This window comes from Camelus ferus, chromosome 31, assembly GCF_009834535.1.
Source record: "Camelus ferus isolate YT-003-E chromosome 31, BCGSAC_Cfer_1.0, whole genome shotgun sequence".
Taxonomy (NCBI): Eukaryota; Metazoa; Chordata; class Mammalia; order Artiodactyla; family Camelidae; genus Camelus; species Camelus ferus.
The window spans coordinates 11767060-11792037 of NC_045726.1; the positions used below are offsets into that span (position 1 = coordinate 11767060).

Genomic DNA, 24978 nt, shown 5'->3' on the forward strand with positions numbered 1-24978 from the left:
GGAAACAACAGGAAGTGAGAAGAAAAAAAAAAGCAGAGAGGAGAAAGAAAAGGAAAACAGAAAAAAAATTGGATTTTGCCCAGCTCAAGTTTAGTGTTATAATTAGCCACCATTTTGGAGAATTTTTTAAGGGTGGGGGTCTTTCTGAGGTGTTTTATTTATATTAAGTCTCACAAAAAAAACACTTGAAAGGTAGACTTGGCCATCGTGTTAGACAATGAATTTGAAATTGGGATTGGAATCCAGGTCGGTCTGACTTGGGAGTCTGAGTTCTCAGTCTCTAGAGAAAACTGCATCCCCATTTCCAGGCTCTGTCAGCAGGGACCCCGAATGTTCCCAGATGCTCTCCTGCAACTTGGCCAAACAATGGCAGACCAGTGGTTCCGAAGCTGCTTGGAGTTCTGTATCTTAAACGTGGTCTGTGAATTAAGATCCTTTTCCCACCGAATGTTTAATGTGACTGAGTGCCAGGACTGCTGATTAAAGCACAGGATTTAATTCAAAGTAGAATTAATGCTGGTTCCCGAAGGCTCCAGCCAGAATTCCTCAGAACTGAAACTCTGTCAAGGACGTATCACCCCAGTGGGCCGCACCATCACTGCGGTTGTCTGCGTTAAGGCATGAGGGGACTGAGCCGGACCAGTCAGCGCCGCGTGGCTGGGCAATGAGAGAACAAGTACTCTGCTCTCGTTTGCTTCTGGAATCTCTGACCAGAGCCAAAGGCAAACCCAAAGATGACACCTCCAGTTCCCAAGGTCCTAACCACCCAAAATAGGAATAAATTTTCATTCCAGAAATATACTTGACTAAAGGTGTGTGAAGATAAAAGTGCACAAAAGGATTACTATCACTTTGAAAGAAAGTTCTGGAAAGTGCATCAGAGTTCGAGCTGTGACAACAAAACCCCTACAGCTCAGAAGTATGAGGCAGTGAGTGGAGATTAGCACGCCCTGACCCGGGGGCCCCAAGGACGGCTGCCTCTTGTTTATTTTTTCTCATTTTTATGACAGAAAATGGTCAGCAATCTAGAACAAAGAACACCATTTTTTTTAAAGAGTGTTGTTCTGGAAAGAACCCAGGGCTTCGAGTCCAGAGGACTGGGTTCAAATCCCACTTCTACCACTAACTAAGGTCCTTTGGACAATTTACTAAGCACCTTGATTCTTAGTTACTAACTGGCCAGTTTACTAACCAATAATACCTACTTCACAATGCTGATGAGAGAATTTATTGGAATAGTGTTCAAAGCATCTACCTGGCACATCATACGTGCTCAGTAAAAGTGGGTTGGATCACGATCTGAATTTGAGTCAGAGAAACACCGTGGAGATGCTTCAAGTATTTCCATTAAGACACCCTAGTACTCACAGTCTCCCTCGGTCTCCTGGGGGATGGGTTCCAGGACCCTCTACGGTACCAAAATGCGCAGAAGCTCAAGTCCCAGAGTCAGCACTCCGTATCCCTGGATTCCGCCAACCGCAGATCTTCCAGTGCTATAGTTTGTATTTATTGGGAAAAAACAAATCCACACCTAAGTGGGACTGTGTAATTCAAACCTATGTTGTTGAAGGGTCGACTGTAGTAAGTTCTCCTGTGTTCTTAGGAAATATACACTGAAGAATTTCAGGGTAAAGATGTCATATCTGCGAATTTACTCATGTGGTTCAGAAAATACATCTATATATACATGTACATATATAATTTATCTACGCAGATATACCTGTATCTCTACTGAGAGAAAGTAATTAGAGTACAATGCTAACATTTGGGGAATCTTAATGAAGTGTTTTTGTCCTATTTCTGTAACTTTCCTGTAAGCCTGGAGTTACGGCAAAATAGAAAGTAAAACGGAATGTTACCTAATTCAATCCCTATCATGTGCCAGACACTAAACATGAACTTTACACACGGTATCACCCCATAATTCAACACCCCCTCACAATAACTGTAAGAGAAAAAGACTATCATTATCCACATTTTACAGATGCGGCAACTGAGAGGTTCAGACAGGTGAAGAAGTTTAACAAACAACACGGTAATTGGGGCACCGAGTTTCAGGCTCAGACCTGACTTTAAATTCCGTGCTCTCGGCTCACAGTGGCCCCACCGGCTACGGGCATCAAAGGAACTAAGCAGGAGGGAGGGTCAGCTCAGTGCGAGAGCTCGTGCTTAGCGTGCATGAGGTCCTGGGTTCGACCCCAGCATTGCCATTAAAATAAATAAATAATAAGCCAAATTGCCTCCCTCCCCTCAAACAAACCCCAAAAAACAAAACAAAACAAAAAAAAAACCAAAGTTTACAAAAGAATTAAGAAGCAGAGAGTTTAAAAAACTTGGGCTCAGTGCATCCCAGGGTTCAGCGGCTGCTTGAAGCAGTGGGTCCAAAGGGACACTGTCCTCACGGTAATGTGCTGACCTCCAAATGGGATTGCTTCCATCTGCATTTTAAATAAACTCCCTGGCCAGTTTAAAGGGGACCACACTTTGAGAAATACTGGAATGAGTGCATGAGACGCCTTCTCCAGCCCCACCCGCTCAGTGATTGTGCGGCGGGGGTGGGGGCAGGGGCAGGGGTGGGTAGAATGCACCCAGATCGCCTGCTTTTCCCATCGACTCAACGGTCATAGCAGCTAATGCAGGTATATTACAGCATCGCATGAGCTCCCTCAGCCCCTCGACAAGCATTTATTAAACACGTTCTGTGTCCAGCAATGAGCTAGTTAGTGTGGTTGGTACACAACAGACAGAAAGCCAGGTTGGCTGTCATTTCAAGGTTAGAAGCTGGTTAGGTGAAGGAACATCACACATCCCATACGCACAGCATGGGGGCAGAAGAGGCAAGCGCCCTCTGCCCAGAGGGCCCGGTCTGAGCCTTGCCACTAGACGCCGTGTGACCTTGGGTGAGTTACTCCAACCCCCTGGTTGTCAGTCTCCGCATCTGCAAACAAAGTGAGACCTTTGGCAAAATCGCCCCTGGCTTTTTTTGTCTTTCATCTCCATTATTCTTTGATTTTATATGATTGCTTTATTCAATTGCGTATCAAAAGTCTTCCAAACTACAAGTACAAAATAATATATCCTCAGAGTTTATAGTCAGCATTTTATGGTGTCAATGTCCGTGATACAGGAACATGTTACAAGCAAAATGAGGTCATCATGACATTTTTTTTTTTAAAAGATCAATGTCCAATGCCCTTTGCAGAAGCTATTGGGTAAAGTGGGGGTAGGTTTCCCCAAATTTCAAGGCTAACTCCTCTGGAAGGGGGCGCCCATTCTCACCCTGAAATTTCTTGGTACCAGCTTGAGCTAAAACAAGTTGCTAGAGGGACCTCTTAACTTTAATCAGCCTCTCAACTTAAAGCTAGCATGCCAACTAAATTTATGCTTGACTCTCTGTCCAGTAATTAATTATCACTCAATAAACATTTCTTTTGGCATTTGCTGCTCCAACCCCTCAGCGCAGTACCCTTGCCAAGTCCACCTCCTGGACCTCCAGGCAGAAACAGCGACAGCTGACCACAGCTCAGATAGATTTCTTCCTGAAGTTGAGCTGCCTGTCAGGATGGAAAGGTGCCTGGCTCGAAATAACCCCAGAACTAGATTTAGGATGGACAAGACCCCTGATGGAAGCTCTGTTCTTCTGCCAGATGCTAGTGAGAAGATTATGGGAAGCTCCCCAGTCCTTGGCTAAGACGTACACCTGACCCCTCACTGCGAAACCACAGGTGGATATATTTCAGGTGATGAAATTATCCATCTATTTGACTTCCATGGCTAGGAAAACACTAAAGCAGAGCTAACAGTTTTGAATGATAGAAACTGTTTGCAAAAGCTGGTGCATTCAGTACAGGCTTACACAACCAACCACTCACTGGTTACACGTACGCGCCCATAACTTGATAGAGAAAAACCCAAACTAGGAGTGAGGAGTGTGGTGGGTTGTGCAGCGCTTGAGATTTATGTGCTAATGGGATTGATTTCCTTGGAAGACGTGCAGGACGAGGCTACGGGCTAAAGACATGAGAGCGAGACTAGAAGTGGGGAGACGTGCCCCAAGTGGAGCAAAGGGGCTGTTGTGTCTGAAATCACAAGCTCTCCATCAAGGGCATTTTTGACAACAGTGGCAAGTCTCCCAAAGAGAAAATCCTCATCTTCTCTGCATGTCTCTTATTATCTTCTTTCCACAACCCCCAAAGCTGTGCCTCTTTAGTTATGGTATCTTCATCAAAGGAAAATGGACGTTAGACAGTAGGGCAGACTCCTAATTCCAGCCCTGCCACTGACTAGCGGTATTATCTTGAGCAAGTCACATTACCTCCTAACTTCTCAGCGGCCTTCCTTATCTGTAATAACGGGCATGATAACGAGATCGCATAAAGCGGGGGCACGTGGGAAGACACCTGTTTACAGGGACTACACTGCAGAGCAACAGCACATGAGAAAGGAAATGGGCTTCAGTGACAAGAAAGTGCAGAAGGATGCTGGGCTGAGCAGAACAAGAGGCCCACATCTGTGTCACCTGATTTTCAAGGCAGCCCCATGAAGTAGGCATCACTCATATTTCCATTTTATAGGTGGGGTAGCTGAGAATCACAGAGACTTGTTGTTGTTCTGAGCACTTTACTTTTTAAACTTTTTATTTTAAAATAATAATAGATTCACAAGAAATTGCAAAACCAGTAGAGACGTCCCAGCTACCTTTCACCCAACCTCCCCCCGGCTCGCTCCTTACCTCTCTAAGGTCTGACAGAGGCTGCTGCCGGTTCCTCAGATGCACACCTGAGAGAGGGAGCTGAACCCCTAAGGCTGATGGCTGGGGGGCATGGCTGAGGCCCCTAGAGGGCTTTTACTGGGTTAAGGAACAAGGGAATCGATGTCAGTGCCCTGGGGAGCCTGGACTCAGGAGATTTATGAGACAAGATAATAACTGAGGTTTGCTGACATGGTAGGAATGCTTCTGCCTCAGAAAAGGAAATTGGCTCTACCAGTCCAGTTGTCAGTGGTCCCGCCAACGGAGACTGCCAACACACTACACGGTCCTCTGATCTGTTAACTAGGCTCTGGATACTGACCAGCTTCCAGTCACCAGCTGGGTATTTGGTGAGGAAAGGCGTGCTGTTTTATTACCGATCCCTCTCGTTCATCAGCCTTTCCATCCACTCTGCTCGCCATTCCAAGTTCTCCCTGTCTGCAGCCAGCTAACACATATGGCCAGTTCCACCCAGCTCTTCTCTACTCCAACTTGAGAGCCTGGAAGAGAAAATAGCTCCCACATTTCTTACTGCACTCTTTACTGGATGGCAGTAATTTCATCAGCCACTGACCTCCTGCTCAGAGAATGGGTTCCTGGGAAAGAGGAAACTTGACCCTTTTCCTCAGGGTGGGTATTGCTTGCAAAGGCCACTCCAGCCCCAGGATGGACCTTGGTGATGCTTGTTACTGAGTCCAAGCTCGTACTGCTCACCACACAACAGGCCAGTAAATCTAGAGATGAGTTGCTGGAGCAATGAATAGCAACTTTATTTGGAAAGCCAGCAGACTGAGAAGATGGTGGACTAGTGTCCCAAAGAACCATCTTCCCTATGTTAGAATCTAGGCTCCTTTTATACTAAAAGAAGAGGGGGTGTGGTTGGTTGTTGCAAACTTCTTGGTGTTGGAATCTGTTCTTGCAGCTGTCCATGTTGGTCAGGTCATGATGTTCCTGTAAATCTCCAGCAAGACAAATGTTATTCTCTGTTCTGCAGTTTTTAATCTCTGTGTGAATGGAAAAGTGTTATACCTTTAAAGATCAGAGCCCTGAGAATGTGCTATCCTGCATATTTCAGGCTATAAACAACATTCTTAACTTGTAGCAAAAGAAATAGAATACAAATTAAAGTAAAAGAATCAGATCCAGGATGGAGTCAGATTTGTTCCTATTACAAGCGTCTCCCAAATAGTCCATGACCATGGCCTTCTTCACTACCGGCCACGATGCCCCAAAGGCCAAAACACCCTTACAGAAAATTAACTAGATGGAGCAGCTCCCTTTACCCTCCTGCCCCAGCTGTCCCCCTTCCCACTGCCCACCGGGAGGCCACACTTGCACAACGAATGGGGACAGCCTTCTGTGGCTGCATCCTAACCTGTTCCCGGGTCTGGGGGGCAGACCCCGGCTCGTGAAGCTGAGGGAGTCTGGGTAATTGCAAAAACAAAGAATACTTGTATTCCTTAAAAAAATAAAGGAGAAATGTTCTCTCTGACCCCCACTAAAACAAAAACCTTTACAGCAAAAAAGCACCCTGCTCAGCTGCAAAAAGGTGAAAGGTTAAATGTGGACAGAGTAGTAATATATAAGCAGTTTCTTAGTTTTCTGGTGGGAATACTTAACAACCTAAGTATGTTTCCCCAGGAGGTAATCTATTATATTTTGTCCAATTTCTTCCTCCAAGAACTGAATCAATTCATGATGTAACGCCCCAGGGAGAACAATCTTCTGGAAACTGAGTATCTTTCTGGGGACAAGGTTGAGGAAAACATCTTAATATTGTTACAGCTTTGGACTGGTGGTAACAGCTCTTTGCTTGTGGAGATGGCCAAGCAAGAGCAGGGAAGGCAGTGAAATGTCAAAGGACACACGCCTCCAACGTGTTTGGGATTTGCCGAGAACTGTTTTCCTTTCTTGCAGAAGAAATACAGGAAATCAGTCCACTCGGACATTTACAGGATGGCTGCAGGACACCCGGCACACTCCTCTGGGCCTGAGCTGAGAACGCTGCTTGTTCAAAGGGCTGGCATCTCGGTGTAGACGTTGTCCTGACTTCCAGCTTAAACAGTCTTTCTTCTGTCTTCATTCCTGCCCCCAATCCCCTCTTCCCCTCAAGAAATTAGAGAAAGGATGAATCAATGCCCATCACTGAACACCCAGTTTTAAGAAATTTTGATTATTTGTGAGGGGTTCTGGATGGCTTCAAAACCTTGGTGTAGCTACTGATTTCAAGGGCCCTTCCAACTAAATTTTTATAAGAACAGCCAGCGAGTACCCATATGGCCTGACCTCCTTAGGCACCGGGAGGATGGAGGGGGCAGCCGAAGTAAGTGGAATAAACAACAGGCCGAGTATTAGGAGGCCCCCGGTCTCTTCCAGGCTTTAGCACTACTGGCTGCCAAGCAGAGAAAACCACTTCCCTCTTTTTCATCTTATTTTCAAGATAGCAACAATAGTATGTCTTGCTGAGTCCTTCCAGAGATATGAGAACACATGACGGTACCTTAGAAGGGTGTGTTGTACGTTTTGCCTAGAGGGGCTTGTGAAAACAAACAAACTAAAAAACTAGTCCAAGCCTACATTAAGGGTTATGAGTATAAGTTGGTGGGCCTCGGTTACCTATTTAAAGGAAAGCTGGGTTGTCTGTTTTTATTGGAGGGGAAAGGCAGCCTCAGTGGGAATTAAGAGGCTCCAATTTGTTTGGGGGAGGTATGTTATTTTTAAATATAAAAATAAGTGTATTTAGGTAAAAAAAAAAAAAAAAACTTCAGCACTCACAGCGTTAAAAAAAAAAAAAAAAGAGCAGAATTTGGATAAACCAGAATATCCAATTATTCCTACCCTACCCCATGAAACAAACCCATGTATCTCCCACATTTACGTTCAAATACTAAGAGCTTAAAACAACATCTAAGATTGAAAAATAAGAGCCTGCTTTTTTCCCAAGGAGTTTGTATTCTGCCTCCCTCCCCTCCCCATTGGAATCTTACACTCACGTTTGCCCCTTGACAGACTGAGAGCCGTGGACCTCAGTAACACCCACTTACCAGCTCGTGCAGGCCTTGCCACTTCCCACCATCCACTTAGACTGCAAAACCTAAGTGCCCGCTCCTTAAAATGATTTACACGTCCAGAACATGCCAGGCTCGCCAGTTGATAGGAATGCAATCGGACTTTGCAGAGCTTGGGAAGTGGAAATCTTTGCAAAGGTGTGCAATGTTTCTGAATAAAATGCAAGATGCAGGCAGTGTTTTATCTGTAGCGTTTATTATATGAAGAGTTAACGGCCAATGAAATGATCCAATGGCTTATTTCCATTCACCCAGATGTCTGACGTTGTTCAACAAAGCACCCATGAAATTTAGAATTTTATGTTTTCCAAGGGAGGACCTAAAAGGTGGCTTGAAGTCTGCACTTCCATGTTGAGAGGCAGATTGTCTGGCTTCCCAATTTATGTGGCCAGTATTTCTTGGTTAAGGCACAAACCAAGAGCCTGTTGGTCATAGATGACCGTAAATTTAAAGTTATGATTGTGACTAATGAAAAATATATTTTGCCAGGGTCATGAAGCACAATGGCGCATTACAAAATGAATTATCCTGATTGTGGAGAATAATTCTCCCAACAGAATCAAAGGGTGGGAATACTTAACAACCTAAGTGGGGGCGGCTGGAGTCAGTAAAGTGTTGGAGGCATCCTCATAAAGGAGTCATTGATACTCACTAGAGTGGATTCTTTGGGGGCCACACAAGGCTACCATCAAGGGAGTTTTATGGCATATTTGCTGGGTCTGATATTCCTAGAATTCTCAGATTCTTAGTGCCCTTTCTAAATGTTTAAATACTTAAATTCAAGCATTTATCACTCTTCAGGGACTGCTGTAGAATTTATTTACATTAGCAGTTACTATTATCAAAGAGTTCATTTTAAAAATATTAGCCAAAAAGTAGTCCATTTAAAAGCATTACCACAAAAGCAATTCTTTAAGACAAATATCTAACGTTTAAGAATAGATGCCACCTGCAAGCTGTAAATATGCGTATTAATTTTTCCCCACAGTATTTGCTTTGGCTGTGACCTATCCTAATATTCAGTCGAACAAGGGCTAAAAATTGTCAAAGCAAATTCTTGTTTGAGAGCTGAGCTCTAACTACTGCCAGTTTGAGAGAAACACACATCCAGGTTGAGGGAATATGTTTTGTTTGTTTTGGCTATGACATTGGGCAGAACAGTTTCCATCCCATTCGAATGCATTCAAGAGAGTTTGAAATATTGCACAATAAAAGCCATTCATTATATCTGTCTCCTTTCCCTTCCAAAAACAAAAATGGCTGCCCAGTTCCAAATCTACACAGGGGGCAGGAAGAAGGGAGTCACAGGGTCACTGGAAATCACCCAAGACTAACACCAGGTTTTTCAGGTTTGAGGTAGGGAATACTTCTGAAATCTTCATTCCCCATGTACACTTCAAATAAGAAAAGACTGGTCACGTTGGATTATTGCTCTGTTATGAACAATTAGAAAATGAACCCACTGTATGCGTTCAAATGTGAGGCGTAAAATTGCACACTTGACATCCAAGCTCTTGGCATCTGAACTACACTAACTTGAACCAAAAAAAAAAAACAAAAAAAAAAACCTTTTTACTCACTTTCTCTATGAAGTTTCAACTGTTTGACACCCAATTTATACTCCAAAAAAGTTATTTCACTCTTTGGACCGTACATTTGGAAGACTCTAGTTTTGCAAACACCTGACGCTACTTAGCAGCTATCTGATATGTCAAAATAGAGAAAAAGTGGACATTATTTTGTGTTTCCCAGCAAAACACCCAGGACATCAGACACAGGAAATGCAGCTTCTTTTTAAATGGCAAAAATTAAAATGCCACTAACAGACCACTTACACTTGACGCTTCAAAACACTACCAAAGTGAAAGAATTTTTTTTTAAAGCAAATTGTATGTGGGTGAATAAAGTTGTGAGAATAAAGAAATTATTAGATGTAAATAAATATAATATCTATCTTAACATTTCAGAGCTTAAAAACTCCCACACAAATACAGTTAGAAATCTGGAACTTAAAACGCAATTATGAAATTTGAATTTTTCTTGAATGACAGCTAAAACCCCAAAGCCAGCTGTTTGCTCCCCTGCAGACCGCTTTTATCACAGAGAATTAAATTAAACCATGTAGTCAGACAACGCATGTGCCGTGGACAAATGAGAAAAAGGAAGATTTAAGAAAGGCTGCTCTCCAACCGGCCGTTGGAAATTTTGGAAGTCCCAACCTACCCGTTAGAAAATGTAAACTTCTATATATTTTTTCTTTAATGTGCATGCTCATTTATTTTCCCTTTTCATGTAAGTGATATAATGCTTAAAGTATCAAAAAATAGAAGCAGTTCCAGAAAATACTTGCTTCCCAATATCCTAAAATTTTCCGAAAACCTTTCTAATAAATCTTAAAAATTAAGGTCACAGCCAGGCTAAGTATGATCTTGGTTAAAGATATGGGACAAAAATATGTATCTGGAGAACGGCAGTAATTACTCATCTTCTCACTAAAGCTATTATGTTACTTGTAGCCTGTATCACGATTTCATAAAAAAACGGAAACGCACCAAAGACTGTACAAAACTGAACACACCAGCGCCACGTCATACAAACTCAGAATTGCTAGGCCATAGGAGTTAGCCCGTCCAGGCCAAGTCAAAGCTCTAAGAATCTTCAAGTAAATCTAAGACCAAAAACACCGCACTGTCTTTTTGTCTGTGCAGTTATTTAATTTCATCCCCTTGTCGGCTCACTCGATCTAGGAGTCCAAGTCCAGAGTCAACCCTCCAGACATACTACCAAGAAACTGACAGTAGCAAAGACAGAAATACACACACATCGAATGAGAGGGATTTCTTTACAATTTTCTTACGCACAATTCATGATCTCTCGTCTTGTTTTGAATCCATGCTTTACCCAGGTGTATTCATAGCTTAGAATATATGGGGAAGAAAAATGCGTTAAAAATGTGTATGAGACGAAGCCAATGTAATTACATTGCCTGGTCTCAGTACATAATAAGGAAAGGACGTTTGGAATAGAACGGTTCATTTGGATCTGCATTTCCCTGCAACCCCGATGAATGAACTTTGTTCAAGCATCACTTCTTCCAGAAAGAAACAAAACAAACTTACCTGATCTGGAAGTTGGTGCTACCTCGAGGGCTGAGAGGTCCGGAGCACGGCTTCATAATCTTACCCTCTATGGTAATTCTGCTCCCGTTAGAGAACACTGAGCATCTTGAAGGCAGTGATCACGTTTAGAAATTAATGCCTGGCGCATGTGTATTAATAAATCGACAGTCTGCTCACCTGGGATGACCTGGTACAGGGAAGTTTTCCCGTGTTAAGAAATCATTCTCAAATGCTCAGGCTACTTTCCAAGTAAGGTTAATGACAATTTTTATACTAAACCAAACTATAATAAAAGACTTCGAAGAAATGAATCAGACATTCGTTTTTTACAGACTTAATTTTGATCCTAATTTTAACTCATCCCATTTTCTTATTGATGTATATTGTACAGTGTTGAAGAAGAGAATTCTTTCTTAATGACTAAATCTTACAGTGTCTCGGGGTAACAATATTAAAATCACAAACTCTAGCAAAGGCTTTTACAAGAGGATGGGGCTGACTGTATAGGTACCTCAAGGAAGCTGGCTTCCTTCCCATATTTCTGATAGCTTCTCATTGCTGACTTTTTGCCCTAAATGATAATGCAGGTCTGGGTATAATTGTAGGCTCCACGTAGAATTGGTTGGTCAATGTTTTGCTTCTACTGGCCTCCTCTTTCACAAAAAGAATTTTAAACAAAAACTATCATATTCACAGTAAGCAGGGGGGAAAGCTTTCGTATCATAATCAAGATGGTGTGATGTTGGTTTAAGAACAGACATATAGATCAATGAAACAGAATAAAGTCCCAAAATAGACCTAGACGAATGAAGTCAACTGATTTCAACAGAGGTGCCATTGTAACTCAATAAGGAATGTATAATCTTTTCAACAAATGGTGCTGAATGATTTCCATTAAGAAAAACAACACCCTCGTCTTACATATTATATAAAAATTAACTCAAAGTGGATCTCACATCTGAGAGCTGAAACTTGAAAACTTTTCGAAGAAAACCTAGAAAATCCTAGTACCCTAAATTAGTCAAAGATTTCTTAGATAGGACACAAAAGTATGAGCCATTAAAGAAAAACAATGACAAACTAGATTACATCAAAATGAAAATTGGCTTTTCAAAGGGCACTGCTAAGAAAGTAAAAAAGACAAGCCACAGATTGGGAAGAAATGTTTGCAAGATACATATCCGAAAAAGGACTGTATCCAAGTATACCCAGAACCCTTTCAACCCAGTAACAAGACAACAATAACAACAAAAGAAAACATGGGCAAGAGGTTTGAACAGACACTTCGATAAAGAGGCTAGAAGCGTGGCAAATACGTACGGGGAAAAAAAGATGTCCCGCGTCGACGAGTCATTAGGGAAATAAACATCAAAACCACAGTGAGAGACCACTGCACACTGACTAGCATGCTTGCAGCGAACAAGGCTGACAACAGCTCACGATGGTGAGAATGTGGAGCAACTGAAACAGTGTGTTGCAGGTGAGGATGCAAAACGGTGCAGCTGCCATGGAAAAGCTTGGCGGTTTCTTCAAAAGCTAGTCATACCCCAGCCATACGTCCTAAGAGTCCCACTTCGAGGTATTTACCCAAGACAAATGAAAACATGCGTCTATAAAAAAGATCCATATGCCAATGTTTATAGCAGCTTTATTTTTAATAGCCAAAAATAGATACAATCCCCAAATCCATCAACTGGTGAGTGGATAAACTGTGGTACAACCATAAAATGGAACGTGACTTGGCAATAAACAGGAAGCAACCACTTTAACATGGGACATGGATGAATCTCAAAAGCATTTCTGTTTAAAAAGGCAGATACAAAAGGACACATACTGTATGATCCCGTTTATGTGACATTATATGACATAAAAGGCGAAACAGCCGGGATAGAAATGAGATGATTGCAAGGGGCTGGGGTTGGGAGACAGGGCACTTCTGCAAAGAGGCAGGAGGGAACACCTTTTGGGGTGACGGGAATGTTCTATTACTTGACTGTGGTCGTGGTTACCTGACGGTATAAATTTGCCAAAATTCAAAAAAGGGTAAACTTTACTGTAGGTGAACACACCACCATAAACCTGACTTTAAAAAGGAAAAGAAAAAAAGAGAAAAGCTCTTTCAATGTAAAGCACCAATCAGGCATTCTCCACCATCTCCTCCGTGTTACGCCAGATCCGAGTCTCACCCTCACTTCTACAGCTGAGGCGCTCCGGGCAGCGAGAGAAAATGGAACCATCGTGGCATAAAGTGCCGGGGGAGAACGCGACAGACAGAAAGAAGGTGAGGAAGCCAAAATCTTTATAAAGGGACTTTGCCAGGTAAGATCTAGAGAAAAGAACTTAGTAACCATTTAATTGCAAGGAATTTATCTTACATGTTCACGCAAGCCCAGTGTGGCCTGATTTTCAAGAACAAAGAATTGGTGACAACAAGCATCCATTGGTAAGGAGATGGCTAACTCCATTGTATACCCAAGGTACATAATTCTGTGCAGGACTCACAAAGACTGAAGCAGCACCAGGGCTCTCCAGAGCAACACTGAGGATGTTAACACGGTTATTATTTCATTGAATAAAATTTTACATCACAAGATGGCACATACAGTGACCCCGTTAGAAATCAAAACCTATATTCGTGTTTACACCAGTGAAGGGTCTGGAAGAGGTTTGCTGGCTGTTAACGGTGTTGACATCGGCTGCAGGATGCTGGCGCTTGGTGGAGGAAGGGTTTTTGATTTGGTACGGTTCTCTTACTTTTTTCAATGATACATATTACTTTGGTAATAAAAATGAGTGAAAATAAAAGTTAAGGGGCGCACCCATAGCAACAACGAAGAGCCAGCTGCCCTGGTTTGAGGTGGTGCTCGCAGGATGAAGAACTTCAGATGTCATGCTGCCACCTTCTGGAACAAACGAGAATCTGCAGGACAAGGAGCAGATATTCTAGGGCAAAATGTCAAAGGTTACTGCGGTAAAAAAGATACAGCAAGTTTTGGATTTAAACATCAGTGAAAAGAAGCAAAAACAAGCAAGCATGACCAAATACAGAAACCATTAACTTTTCACAAAGTTTATGATACAAATGAGACGGTGGATAAAATTACCTCCAAGTTGTTTTGATTTCTCAAACTTGTTCTTTTTAGGAAAACAGCCTATTTGTTGTTTACAGACAGCAACAAAATATTCATCAGGAAATAGTTTGAAACACACAGAACTTGTAAAGTATGTTTATATTTTTAACTGCAGGGGCTAGAAAATGAGAACAATTTTTACATCTGAAAAATCAAGCCAAGAAAATCACAACCCAAAATCAGACTAAAATCTTTCCTTCATCCTCATTAGCATGAAATAAAACAAAGCATGTGAAATTCTGAAAATTCAAATACAGTGGAGATCATACACCATACAGTAAAAAGGGGGAGAAAATAACAATTTAATACGTTTAACAATGTTAAGCAACAGAAAACAAAAATTTTTTAACAGACAAAACCCTTTAACATTGTATGTTTCTGAAAGTTTTTTTCCTTTTCTTTGCAAATGACACAAACCAAAAGCCTCCTAAGAAGTTAATTATTTTTTGGTTTTGTTTTTGGTTTGTTTTCAGTGGGTAAGACATTTGCCAACCCCACCAAACTATAAATGGACAAAAAAAGTCCATAAATAATTTACGTGTAAAGATAAAAGAATTTTTTAAACAATCCACCCTTTGGCAGAAGAAATTGGGGATCACTTTGAGTGTTAATGTAAAATACATTAGTCTTTAGCAGCAGGAGTTCCAGACCTATTGGTGCCAAGAAGGTAACAAATAGTCTCTATCTGAGGCGGGGGGAAATGGGAGCTCAGCAGGAGCTTTCTTCCCTGTTGTGTTATTTATAGAGAGCCCTATTTGTTAACATGTTTCTGCTGTCCTGGAGAGGGAGAGTTTAATGATTTAAAGGATTTCAAAGACAATGGTTTAATGATACAAAGATTTATGTGCATTCACAAATTCCAGATCTATAGCAATTTAGATTTTCAAACTGTTGTCACCCAAACAGTGACAGGATATATTGCTGAAGCTTAACTGGAAAACCCAAGACAAGTAATGGTACTTGATATTATGAAAGAAAAAGTTAGAAAGTCTGGAAAAATGCCACGAGAGACCTACCACCATGCTTCATGCGGCCAAACCAATTTTTTAGGGCCCTTTAAGTGAGTTTCTGAATTTAAAAAAAATTTTTTAATGGAGAACTATGAATTCAATCCCAAATTACCTGTGACTAATATGAATAATCTGGGAGATGTGTCAACGAAACTGCTTAAATTTTCACCAAAAACCAATCTCGCATGCAAGAGCCTTGTTTAAAGGTGAAAATGCTTTCCTATTAGTTATTTATAAATTATATGTTCATTTTATAATGAGAGATTTGCAATATTCTGATTACTGAAAGATTTTTTTCAGAATTCCATGTTTACGATTTAATTTTGATCTAACTATTAAAATAAAAATTTTCTATGAGATCGGTAAAGCAAGTCATTAAAGCTTCTTTTAACTTTAATGCAAAAGGAAAACATGTTTTACCATTTCCATCTTTCTTAATTGTTAAAATTTTTAACCAGTTTTTTGGTCAGTATTTTAAAATAAAAACACACCTCATCACACTTTAACAGTTTTCAACCTTGTATTACCTTCAGTTTTCATAGTTACATTGACTCTATCAATTTATTTAAAAAAAAGACAAAAAACCCTCTTCTCATACAGATACAACCAGTTAATTCTAAAAGATTTTTTTTTAAACAACAGATATTCTAAACTTCCGGTGGTAAATATATATTAACACGAAATAAAACTTGAGACATCCTGTTGGGTCTTTAACAGAATACCAATTAAGCAGTTATCATTTGGGGGGAGAAAATATTTAAGAGAATGCTTTCTTTTTGAATGATGAAGAAATTCACTTATTTCTACTTAAAAGTAGGTTCAACTCAAATGATTTTATTTACTTGAAACTTTTAAAACACTGAAGTTGAACAAAGGATGGGAACTGGGATGAAGGAATCCTTTAGGCATGGCTGGTCACCTTCTCTCTTGCCAAATGTTCTGCAGGAGATGCTCTGCAGGAGATGTTCTGGAGCAGACGTCACGCTTTAGTTCTCCGTTATGTCCGGTTCTGTCGAAGTCACCTGGAGAGCTTCCTCTCCCTTCTGGCTGAGAAAGGTTCTTCTGCGGCCTTTTGACCGGGTGGTATCTCTCACGTCGGCAAGCGCAGAGGTACAGAAGCTCTTCCTCCTCCCCCGGGGTAAGCTGGGAGCAGCAGCAGCAGCGAAGCCCTCGCGGTGGTCTTCACCTGATGCGAAGGGCAGCCCACATGGGTTTTGTCTGGAGGGCTCGCTTTCAGGTCCTCTGCTGCCCAGCGTGCCGACTGTCCTCCTTTTGGTTTTTTGGGACGGCCAGGATGTGGGAGGACAGGGCAGCGAAACCCACACCAGCCCTTCACTTTCCAGGCCTTTCTGCAGCCTTGTGCTGCGTCTTACTTTGGTTTCACTCTCTGTCCGCTGAAAGGCTTGCTCGATGGCGTCAGATAAATCTTTATAGAGGTCAGAATCTTCTAAACTCTTTTCTACAGAGCCGCTCACGCCGTAGGAAGGTTGGTTTTCCAAGTGTACACTTTGTCCATCAGAACAACACATGGAGGGTCTTCTGTATTTCCTCTCTCTGGAACTCACACCACTGCTGCCCTCTCTGGAGTTTCTTCCCAGATCCTCACCTGGAGCTTTACTTCCTTCCACACCGTCAGTGGAGACAGCTTCTGAACAACCACGTGCCTTCTGTGAGCCGGGCATGAAATGCTTCGCCGGGAGTCTTCCTTCTGGGATGACCAAGAAGCCATCCTGGTTTTCACACCTGACGTTTACATCTTCTGAAATTTTAAAGATTTCAAAAAGGTTTTCCACATTTTGACCAGCAGCAGAAGCTTCTTGGGACTGGAGGGCAAAATCAGGTGATGGGTTACCTGATCTGTTCCCATGAATTTCTGTAGTATGTATATTTGAATCTTGCTCAAAAGCAGCATTAGTCAGTGACGAGGAACTTCTCATGTAAGGGCTGCCGAATCCAGACACATCGTATTTATTACAGCCTGGAATCAACTGCACATCTGGGTTCTGAGGCAAAAGATTCTTTTCCTTAGGGAGCTTCACATCTTCAAGTTCACCGTTTGAGATGAAATCATCTATGGGCATGTAAGTAAGTTTAAATCTAATTAAAAATTAACAGTGGAAAGAAACTTAACAAATCAGACAGGTGCCATACTGTATCCTGTGCGTTAAGCTTTCAGAAAGTCACACGCCCCACGAACGTTACTCGGTACCTGCCCCATCTGTCATCGTTCTTTTTTAGTTCTTCCTCAGCCCACAGGTTAAGAAAATACACCCTGAATGCATGAACTAATAAAGCACATCACCCGAGACCATGAAAATGAGAACTGTATCTGAAATTGCTTCCTCTGTCCTAACGTGCTTCCCACACTACAAGGTCAATTAGCACCAGGCAGTCACATTTCCCATTTCCCTGAGAATGAACGATAGAAAATGGGCAACATCGTGCTTCTCGAACTTTTCTACCAACATTTCCCCTGAAATAGAAGGGAGAAAACTTGGAATTCTGGGGGATTTGAGGACTTAGTTAAAGGGGTCCTTCTGAAGACACTCAGGTCTTATGCCTTACGTTAAAAATTAACAAACTGCCATGGTACTCTCAAAGAGCCCAGTTTCTTTCAATATTCTGAAAATCTCCCCCCTCCATGTCTGTCTCTGACTATGATTTGTCCTCCAGGAAGACACGTCACATGGCACCTGTCACATGTTTCTGGCACTGTCACACCCCTGAAGACCAAAACATCAAGGTTTTTAAGTCACGTAACACAGCCTAGGTGAGTTCAGGCTTTGGGAGCACTAAACCTCAGTACTGTTAGGAGAAGCCATCTCTCTGATTATCTCAGGTAATAAAGGTTTTAATTGGCCTGTCAAATGTGTATAAAAAGCGTTTTAAACAAAATCAAAACTGGAAGATAAAACATAAGCTGAGCCAAAAATCTAAAAAGCAGTGTTTCAATTTGAACATATATATCTAGGACCTAAAATCATGTCTTGTAAAGCTAGAAATTAACAGAGGGTGGGGCCCCCAAGCAGGGCGCTTCACACAGCTTTAAAAAACGGGCATTTGTGTGTTGTTCATGAAATTAACATGCTAGGAAAGAAAGGCCGGGGAGACAGATGGGGCAGAAAGGCAGGGAGGGGGGGAGGGAGAGAAAGGCTTTAAACCTTTGTAGCAGATGAAACCATTCATTATAGATTTAAAAAAAGAAATTCTCTTATTAGTAAGATGCAAGATGGGAAATATACACTAACAGTCATTGTTCAAAATCTCTGGAGGAGTGCCTGTTAGGAGCTGGGGATATAATGAAAATAAGACTTAGATTCTAATCTCAAGGAAACTGCAACTTGCAGGGGAGGGAGGCAGACAGATTGTTATAAACCAGGTGGTAAAGGTGTAACGTGAACAAATAATTTTCTGGAAAGGCAGCCGGCACACCTAAACCTTAAAGGACAAGCAACATTAGGCTGGATGAACAAGAGGTGGGGTGGCCAACCCCCTGTCCCAAGACGGAGCATGCGAAGAGGCTGGGGCAGGAGAGCGCTGCCCTGCTGGTGCCCAGGGGCCGGAACAGCGTGTGTATGCCTGCGGTTGTGTTTGTTTAAACTTTTGGGCTACCCGGAAATTAAGAAGTCAGTGGGAGCCAAGTGTCTATAATGGCACGTCCCATATTCATCCCTGAAAATGTTATAAATCCTGTACCGAATGTTGCAAATGGGACTCAGGCTATGAATATCTGATGACTGACAAAGGCAGCTATCTTAAAAATGATTCCATGTAAAATCCACACACCAAGTGAACACATATGCAATCTTTTCAGTATGATTTAGTCACTTTAAACGCAAGCATCACACACCAGATGCAACTCCAATCCAATTCTTAATCTAATCATGATCTCAACAGACTTAATCTTCCTTTTAAACAAAATTTTCAAAGTAATCAAGTTCAATTTATAACTTATTTCTAGAAGGTGCTTGGCAGCGCCAGCTCTCCTGAAACATCACGGGGCGAGCTGTTCAATTTTCACTCTTAGTTCATAGACAAGACATCTATCACAAGCCACCGCCTTGTTTGTTTTTCATGATGGGCTACGCCACCAAACCGAATTCATTTTACTTTAATTAAATGCTTTAAAAAGCAAAAGGAAAACAGGATGAGAGGGAATTCTTTCTCTTAAAATTATATGCAATATTTTGTGTCTGCGTTTTTCTCGGGGGAGGATCTGGGGCGTCCATCAGATTCTGAAAAGGGTCTAGGTGACCGCAGTTATAAACGTCTGCCTCTTCAACTTCAATTCTCATGGTAATATTTTTAATTTACGTACTCTTTACACAGCGAAGGAGGAAAAGGGCAAAAAGAAAGTGAAGTAGCAACAAAGAAGGAAAAGAGAAGCGATGGTGACAACAGAAAAAGGACAAGCTACCTGAGCACATCCTCCAGACGCTGGGCACGGACGGCGCCACCTCAGAGACCTCGGGCAGCTCAGGAATAGGGCTCAGAAGCGGCTTCTTAGAAGCAATGTCTCTCTCCCCGTATAAAGACTTCTGAACACTCTTCTTCTTTCCCTTTGCTTTCTTCTTTCGGCAGCTTTTTAAAACCTGAGAAAACGTATCAGAACACTGTAACTGGGAACGATGTAGCATCATGTACAGTTTCGACCCTTGAACTAATTTTTTACAAAAGAAGCCCTTAAGTTATTCCATTTAAAATTGTAGAAATTTGAGTCAGGGGTAAGGGGCTATGTAGCTTGCACCCGCTCAAATAAAATATGAAGCAGAACTCAACTGACAAACTGTAACCCTCTTTAGTTCCCCAAAGCATCTGCCAAAATGAGTTGTGGGTGGCTGAAAACCAGATTAGATGCTACAGAACTGGACAGACTTAAGGGAGGAGGTATTTGTAACTAGAATATGGTTAGAATGACTCAGGACCAACCTAGAATGAGTAACCTACTGGGAACTATAGGAGGCTGTTTTCTGTTCAGAGATCTGGATGAAGAAACAGGTGCGTACCTAAAGTTTGAAGATAACCCAAAGCTGCTTCACACGGCAGGTGATCGAACCACGATTAAACTGAAAAGGTTGAAATCAGGTGGAAGTCAACGAGCACACGTAGAAGATGAGGGACAAAGGTTTGATAATAACTGATGCAAAACGTGGATTTCTATAAAAATTAAAACTGCTTGAATAATATCTGGAGTGCAGTATTAAATTCAATTCCGACCGCATATCAGTAAGCAAGCACTAATGTTCTATGCTAAAAAGATTTTTTCATGTGGAAAATACTTGAGGGAAACTCAAACACTCTATCGAAATAAGATTGTTGTGAGCAAAAGAATGAAATATATTTAACGTGGCAGTTTTGGAAGGAGCCAGAGTTTAGGTCAATATAAGGAACAGGTTGTTAACAATGACGGCTTCTGGAAAATGGCATTCATTCAAACATTTATTGAGAAACAGCTATGTGCAGGTAATAATTTTCTGGGTAAGAGACAGAAAAACAAACAAGACGTGGCCCTGGGGGAGCTCTCAGCCTGACGGCAAGTAACTGTGATACAGACAAGAGCAGGACAGACTCCACGTGGACTGAAGACGGAGACCTGGCCGACGGGAGGTTTCCAAGACAGGCTCCACAGGAAATGGACCGTCTAAGTCAAATCTCAGACAAGTGGGAACTGTTTGCTTGATCACAGGAGTGGCACAGAAGGGCTTTTCAGAGAAAAGAGAAGGCCACACGTAACAGCTGGAAGGAAGAGCTGAGTGGAGCCCAGAGGAAGAGCTGTGTTTGGCGGATGTGGTCAACAGGCCCACGGAGAAGTGGCAAGTGAGGCCTGCCGGAGCAGGCGGACCCATCCGTGCAATGAGCGTGAGCCTGAAAGCACTGAGGGCTGAGCGCGTGGTGATTAAAGAGTGACCGCCTTGAGTTTCCATTTAAGAAAGATCGCTTGGGTGACAGTGGAGAGACTAATGGGGGATGGTATTCAAAGCCCAGAAATGGCACAGAATCACATGCTCCTTGAGATATCTATAGATGCCCTGTGAACACAAAACAAGAGAAGACATTCCAGGGAAAAATAACTTTAGAACCGTGCAAGATAAATGTCCCTCCTGGTGATTTGCAGTATATATTTAACGTTAAATTCTCTAAGAAGTCCTCAGTATAAATAATCTCCATGTACATTCGAAAAATGCTGGGTTAAATATTTTTCCAAGAAACTTTTTTCTTGCATGGAACATCTGTTGACATCCAGGGAACAGTTTGGGAAAACAGCTTGGCCATTGGCTGTGGAAGCAAAGAGAAAAATCTCCACTTGGGCTCCATGGATAAAATGCAAGAGAAATATCTGGCCTTGTGCAAGCCACCTTTGGTTCAAATTCTAACTCTGCCACTTAACATCTCTGTAACTTTTGGCAAGTTGCTTCACCTCTCTGTACCTCATTCTTCTCATCTGCAAAATGGGAACCATAATGGCACACATCACAGAAAGCTGTGAAACGTGAAATGGTTATAGTATGGCTTGACCCATAGTAAGGGCTATGTGTTAGCTATTCTTTTTCTTTTAAATTCCTTTCTACTACTTTGAGAACTGATATAGGGGAAATATTTTCAATATTAAACTGTGCTCTTGGTATTACTGTGTGACATAGGCCTCACGAGGGCAGTTAATACACTGTGGTCAACATCATCAGGCCATAACGTCCGGAACAGTTTCTGAGTCATAGGTAAGGTAAATCCCCCTTTCACAAGATTTTGGAGATCTTTGTTTATATAAAATGTCTCCAGCACCTGCAACCGTGCCGGGCACTGAGTGGTCTCTTAACAAACATAAATGAATGAACAAATGTGAGAGAACAGTCCAGTTAAACTTGGTAAAATTTGCTAAACATGATGAAAGACTAAACATGATGAAATACTGATTTTTCTTGGTCATGGGTCAATAGAAGGACACCACCCCCCCCACAAAAAATTAAAGATGAACGCACCCGTGGTCTGTCATAAAAATATGTTTAGTGATTCTTCTCTTAGCCATGAGAAGGTTTCATCTGCAAAGGCTAGAATCTTAGGAAAATCTGAATTTACTCCAATACAAAAAGCCTTGCTTAGACTTAATAAACAAGAGAAGCCACATGTGATTGGAATCCTAGGGAGGCAGTGCGATCTAGAAACGATCAGACTGGCTTATGATTTGGAGCAGACAAAGGACAACTGAGGACATCACGCCTAAAGTGAATCTTTTTACTCCAAAATCACCGGTATTTCTCCTCATAGAGCGAAGAGGCCATGTATCAAAAAATAAATGCTTACTTCTTGTATTGTTTGCACATGTAAATCTTGTTTAGATTGTTTTCTAAACAATTTAAAGTTTTACCTTTAAAGTTACTTAAAAATAATTCACCTATGTGGCAACACATCAAATTGAACAGGAAAACTTCAGGTGAAAAGCAGTTGCCTGTCCCTGCCGTTTACTTACTGTCTGGTCCATTTCTACTTCTTGGAACTGGCTTCACCTCCCCAAATAAGGGGCTGTATTTTTAACCTTTTATAATGGAAATTCTCAAACACCCCAAAAGTAGAGAGAAAAGTCTCTTGAACCCCAGGTACCCGACAACTAGCTCCTATAATTACCAACAGATAGAAATCATGATTCATTTATAACCCCCTTCCCTCAGATTATTTTAAAGCAAATCCCAGACATTACATCATTTCATCTGAAAATCCTCCAGTATCTCTAAGAGATAAGGGTTTCTTTTTTCCACAATAAAATGGAATATTTTATTACCTGACATTGTATTTTATTGTTGACTTTTTCCCCTTTTACAGTGGAGTTTTATTTTCTAGCTTTGAGATACAACTGACATGTAACATCAGTATGTTTAAGGTATATAACGTGATGATTTGCTATATGTATGTACTGCAAAACGATCACCTTTTTCTTTTTGTAACAAGTACAAATACTACTCAGCAACAGAAGGAGCTAACCACTGATACACACACATCTGGACAAATCTCTGGAGAAAGATGCTGATGAAAAAAGCCAGTCCCAAAAGGTTACATTGTGTGAAATTCCATCTACGTAACATTCAAGAAATGACAAAATGAAAGAAATGGATGACAGATTAGCGGTTGCTGGGGGGCTAAGGTGGGGGTGGGAGTGGGTACTGGACATAGTTACAGCGGGAAGAGACCTTGGTGGCACTGGAAGTGTCCTGCACCTTGGCTGTATTTTGACACTGCACTACTGTGATATTGTGCAGTGGTTTTGTAGGATGTCACCACCGGGGGAAACTGGGTAAAGGGCATCTGGGATCTAATTCTTACAACAGCATGCATCTCTAAAATGATCTCAAAATAAAAATTTAGATGCAAGAAAAACCATAAAGACAGCAACTTCCCCTTACTTCCTCAAACTTCAGATTTCTCCTATTGGTCCCTAATCGTTTTTTTTTCCCCCCCACAACTATTCAAATCAGGATCCCAACAAGGTCTCCATACATTCCATTTGGCTGACAGATTGCCTCTGATCTATGATTTCCCCCCTTGCTATCTATTTGGTGAATGTACTGAGGCATTTATCCCACAGAATTAGCCAAACTCTGGGTACAGGTGACTGCAATCATGTGTCTTCATGTTCCTCCACCCCCGGTATTTCATATCAACTGGTCATTACAGCCAGGCTTGATTAGATTCAGCTTTGATTTTTTTTTTTTTTTTTTTTGGAAGGTTGTAGGTGTCCCCATTGCACCAGGAGGCCCACATTCTCTCCTTGTGTGGCATTATGAATGACCCGTGGGCTCTGGTGATCAGTCCAATCCACCTTTGGGCCCCCATCGGTTTCTACCTAACATCCAACAGCGTTCATGAGCAGATCTTTTGTGCTTATTAGTGGAAATTCTTCTATAAAGAACTTTCCCTTATCAGTTATTTCTTTACCTGAAACAGAGCTCAAACTATTTTCCAGTTTTCAAAGTAAAAGTCGATGCCCTAGACAGCTTCAAAGGTGGCCTTTAAATTTCATTGTGTCAGTTTTTAATTATGACGAACTTAAGTGTTTTTTCCTGTTTGATGTTTGTGTTTCAATCCCTTGCAGGCATTATCTCTGATGGTCGCACTGTCCCACCTCTGGTCAGCGGAAGCCCCTTCGAAATGGCTGTGTCTGTTAACGGGGCCCCGGTCGCCCCTCAGGCGGCCCCGCTCACCCACTGGGACAGACCTGGGCTCCTTTTCCACACTTGCTGCTGTAAATCTGAAAGCAGCCATTTCACGAAGGTAATGCTGATCCCTTTTAGTGGAAACAGTAGAGATGACATCTAGGTAGGACGGATGCTCGGTGCTTCTATGTCTTATCAACAGACAGAGCTAGAAAATTATTTTAAATGGGAAAAAGCACGTGTTCATGTTATTTTCAATTCAAATTTAGTCTAACAAGGCTTTGAATCCAATTTCAAAGTTCATCCTGTCTCTAGTGAAGTCTTGATTCCTAATGATAGTAAAAGAACAAACAAAAAAACCCTACAAAACCCTGCTTTTTTTCTTCATTCTAGGTTGAATTCTTCCATCAACGTGTGTGCTTCATACTGTTTAAGCTCTCTGTGTAGTTATTTTTGTCCTTAGAATATATTCCACTTCGAATTTTTCAAATTTAAAATTTGAAAAAACTCTGAGGTTAGGCCATTAACTTGATATATACAGTTAGATTAATTTGTTTCACTTTTTCATTTTTTAAACTGAGCTATAACTGTTTCATAGTCATGAAGGACATTTACATGGTTCAAAGTCAAAAGTAAACACATTAAGGAAATCTAGCTTTCATTCCTTCCAATTCCCTCTTCTCCCTACAGGAAACCAGTTTTTCTTTGTCCCATTCTCCCACGTTTTTTTGTTGTTGTTTGAGATTTTAAGGAACAT

At 41.5% G+C, this 24978-nt stretch overlaps 1 protein-coding gene across 1 annotated transcript in view; it reads right to left on the bottom strand.

Annotated features, from left to right (window-relative positions):
* Positions 1–12568: 12568 nt before the first annotated feature.
* CDCA2 (cell division cycle associated 2) overlaps positions 12569–24978 on the bottom strand; it is a 47761-nt gene continuing 35351 nt past the window's right edge. The window contains 2 exon segments of the mRNA XM_032471060.1: positions 12569–17149; positions 19496–19670. Coding sequence (XP_032326951.1) covers positions 16065–17149; positions 19496–19670 — 1260 coding nt within the window. The 3' untranslated portion in view covers positions 12569–16064.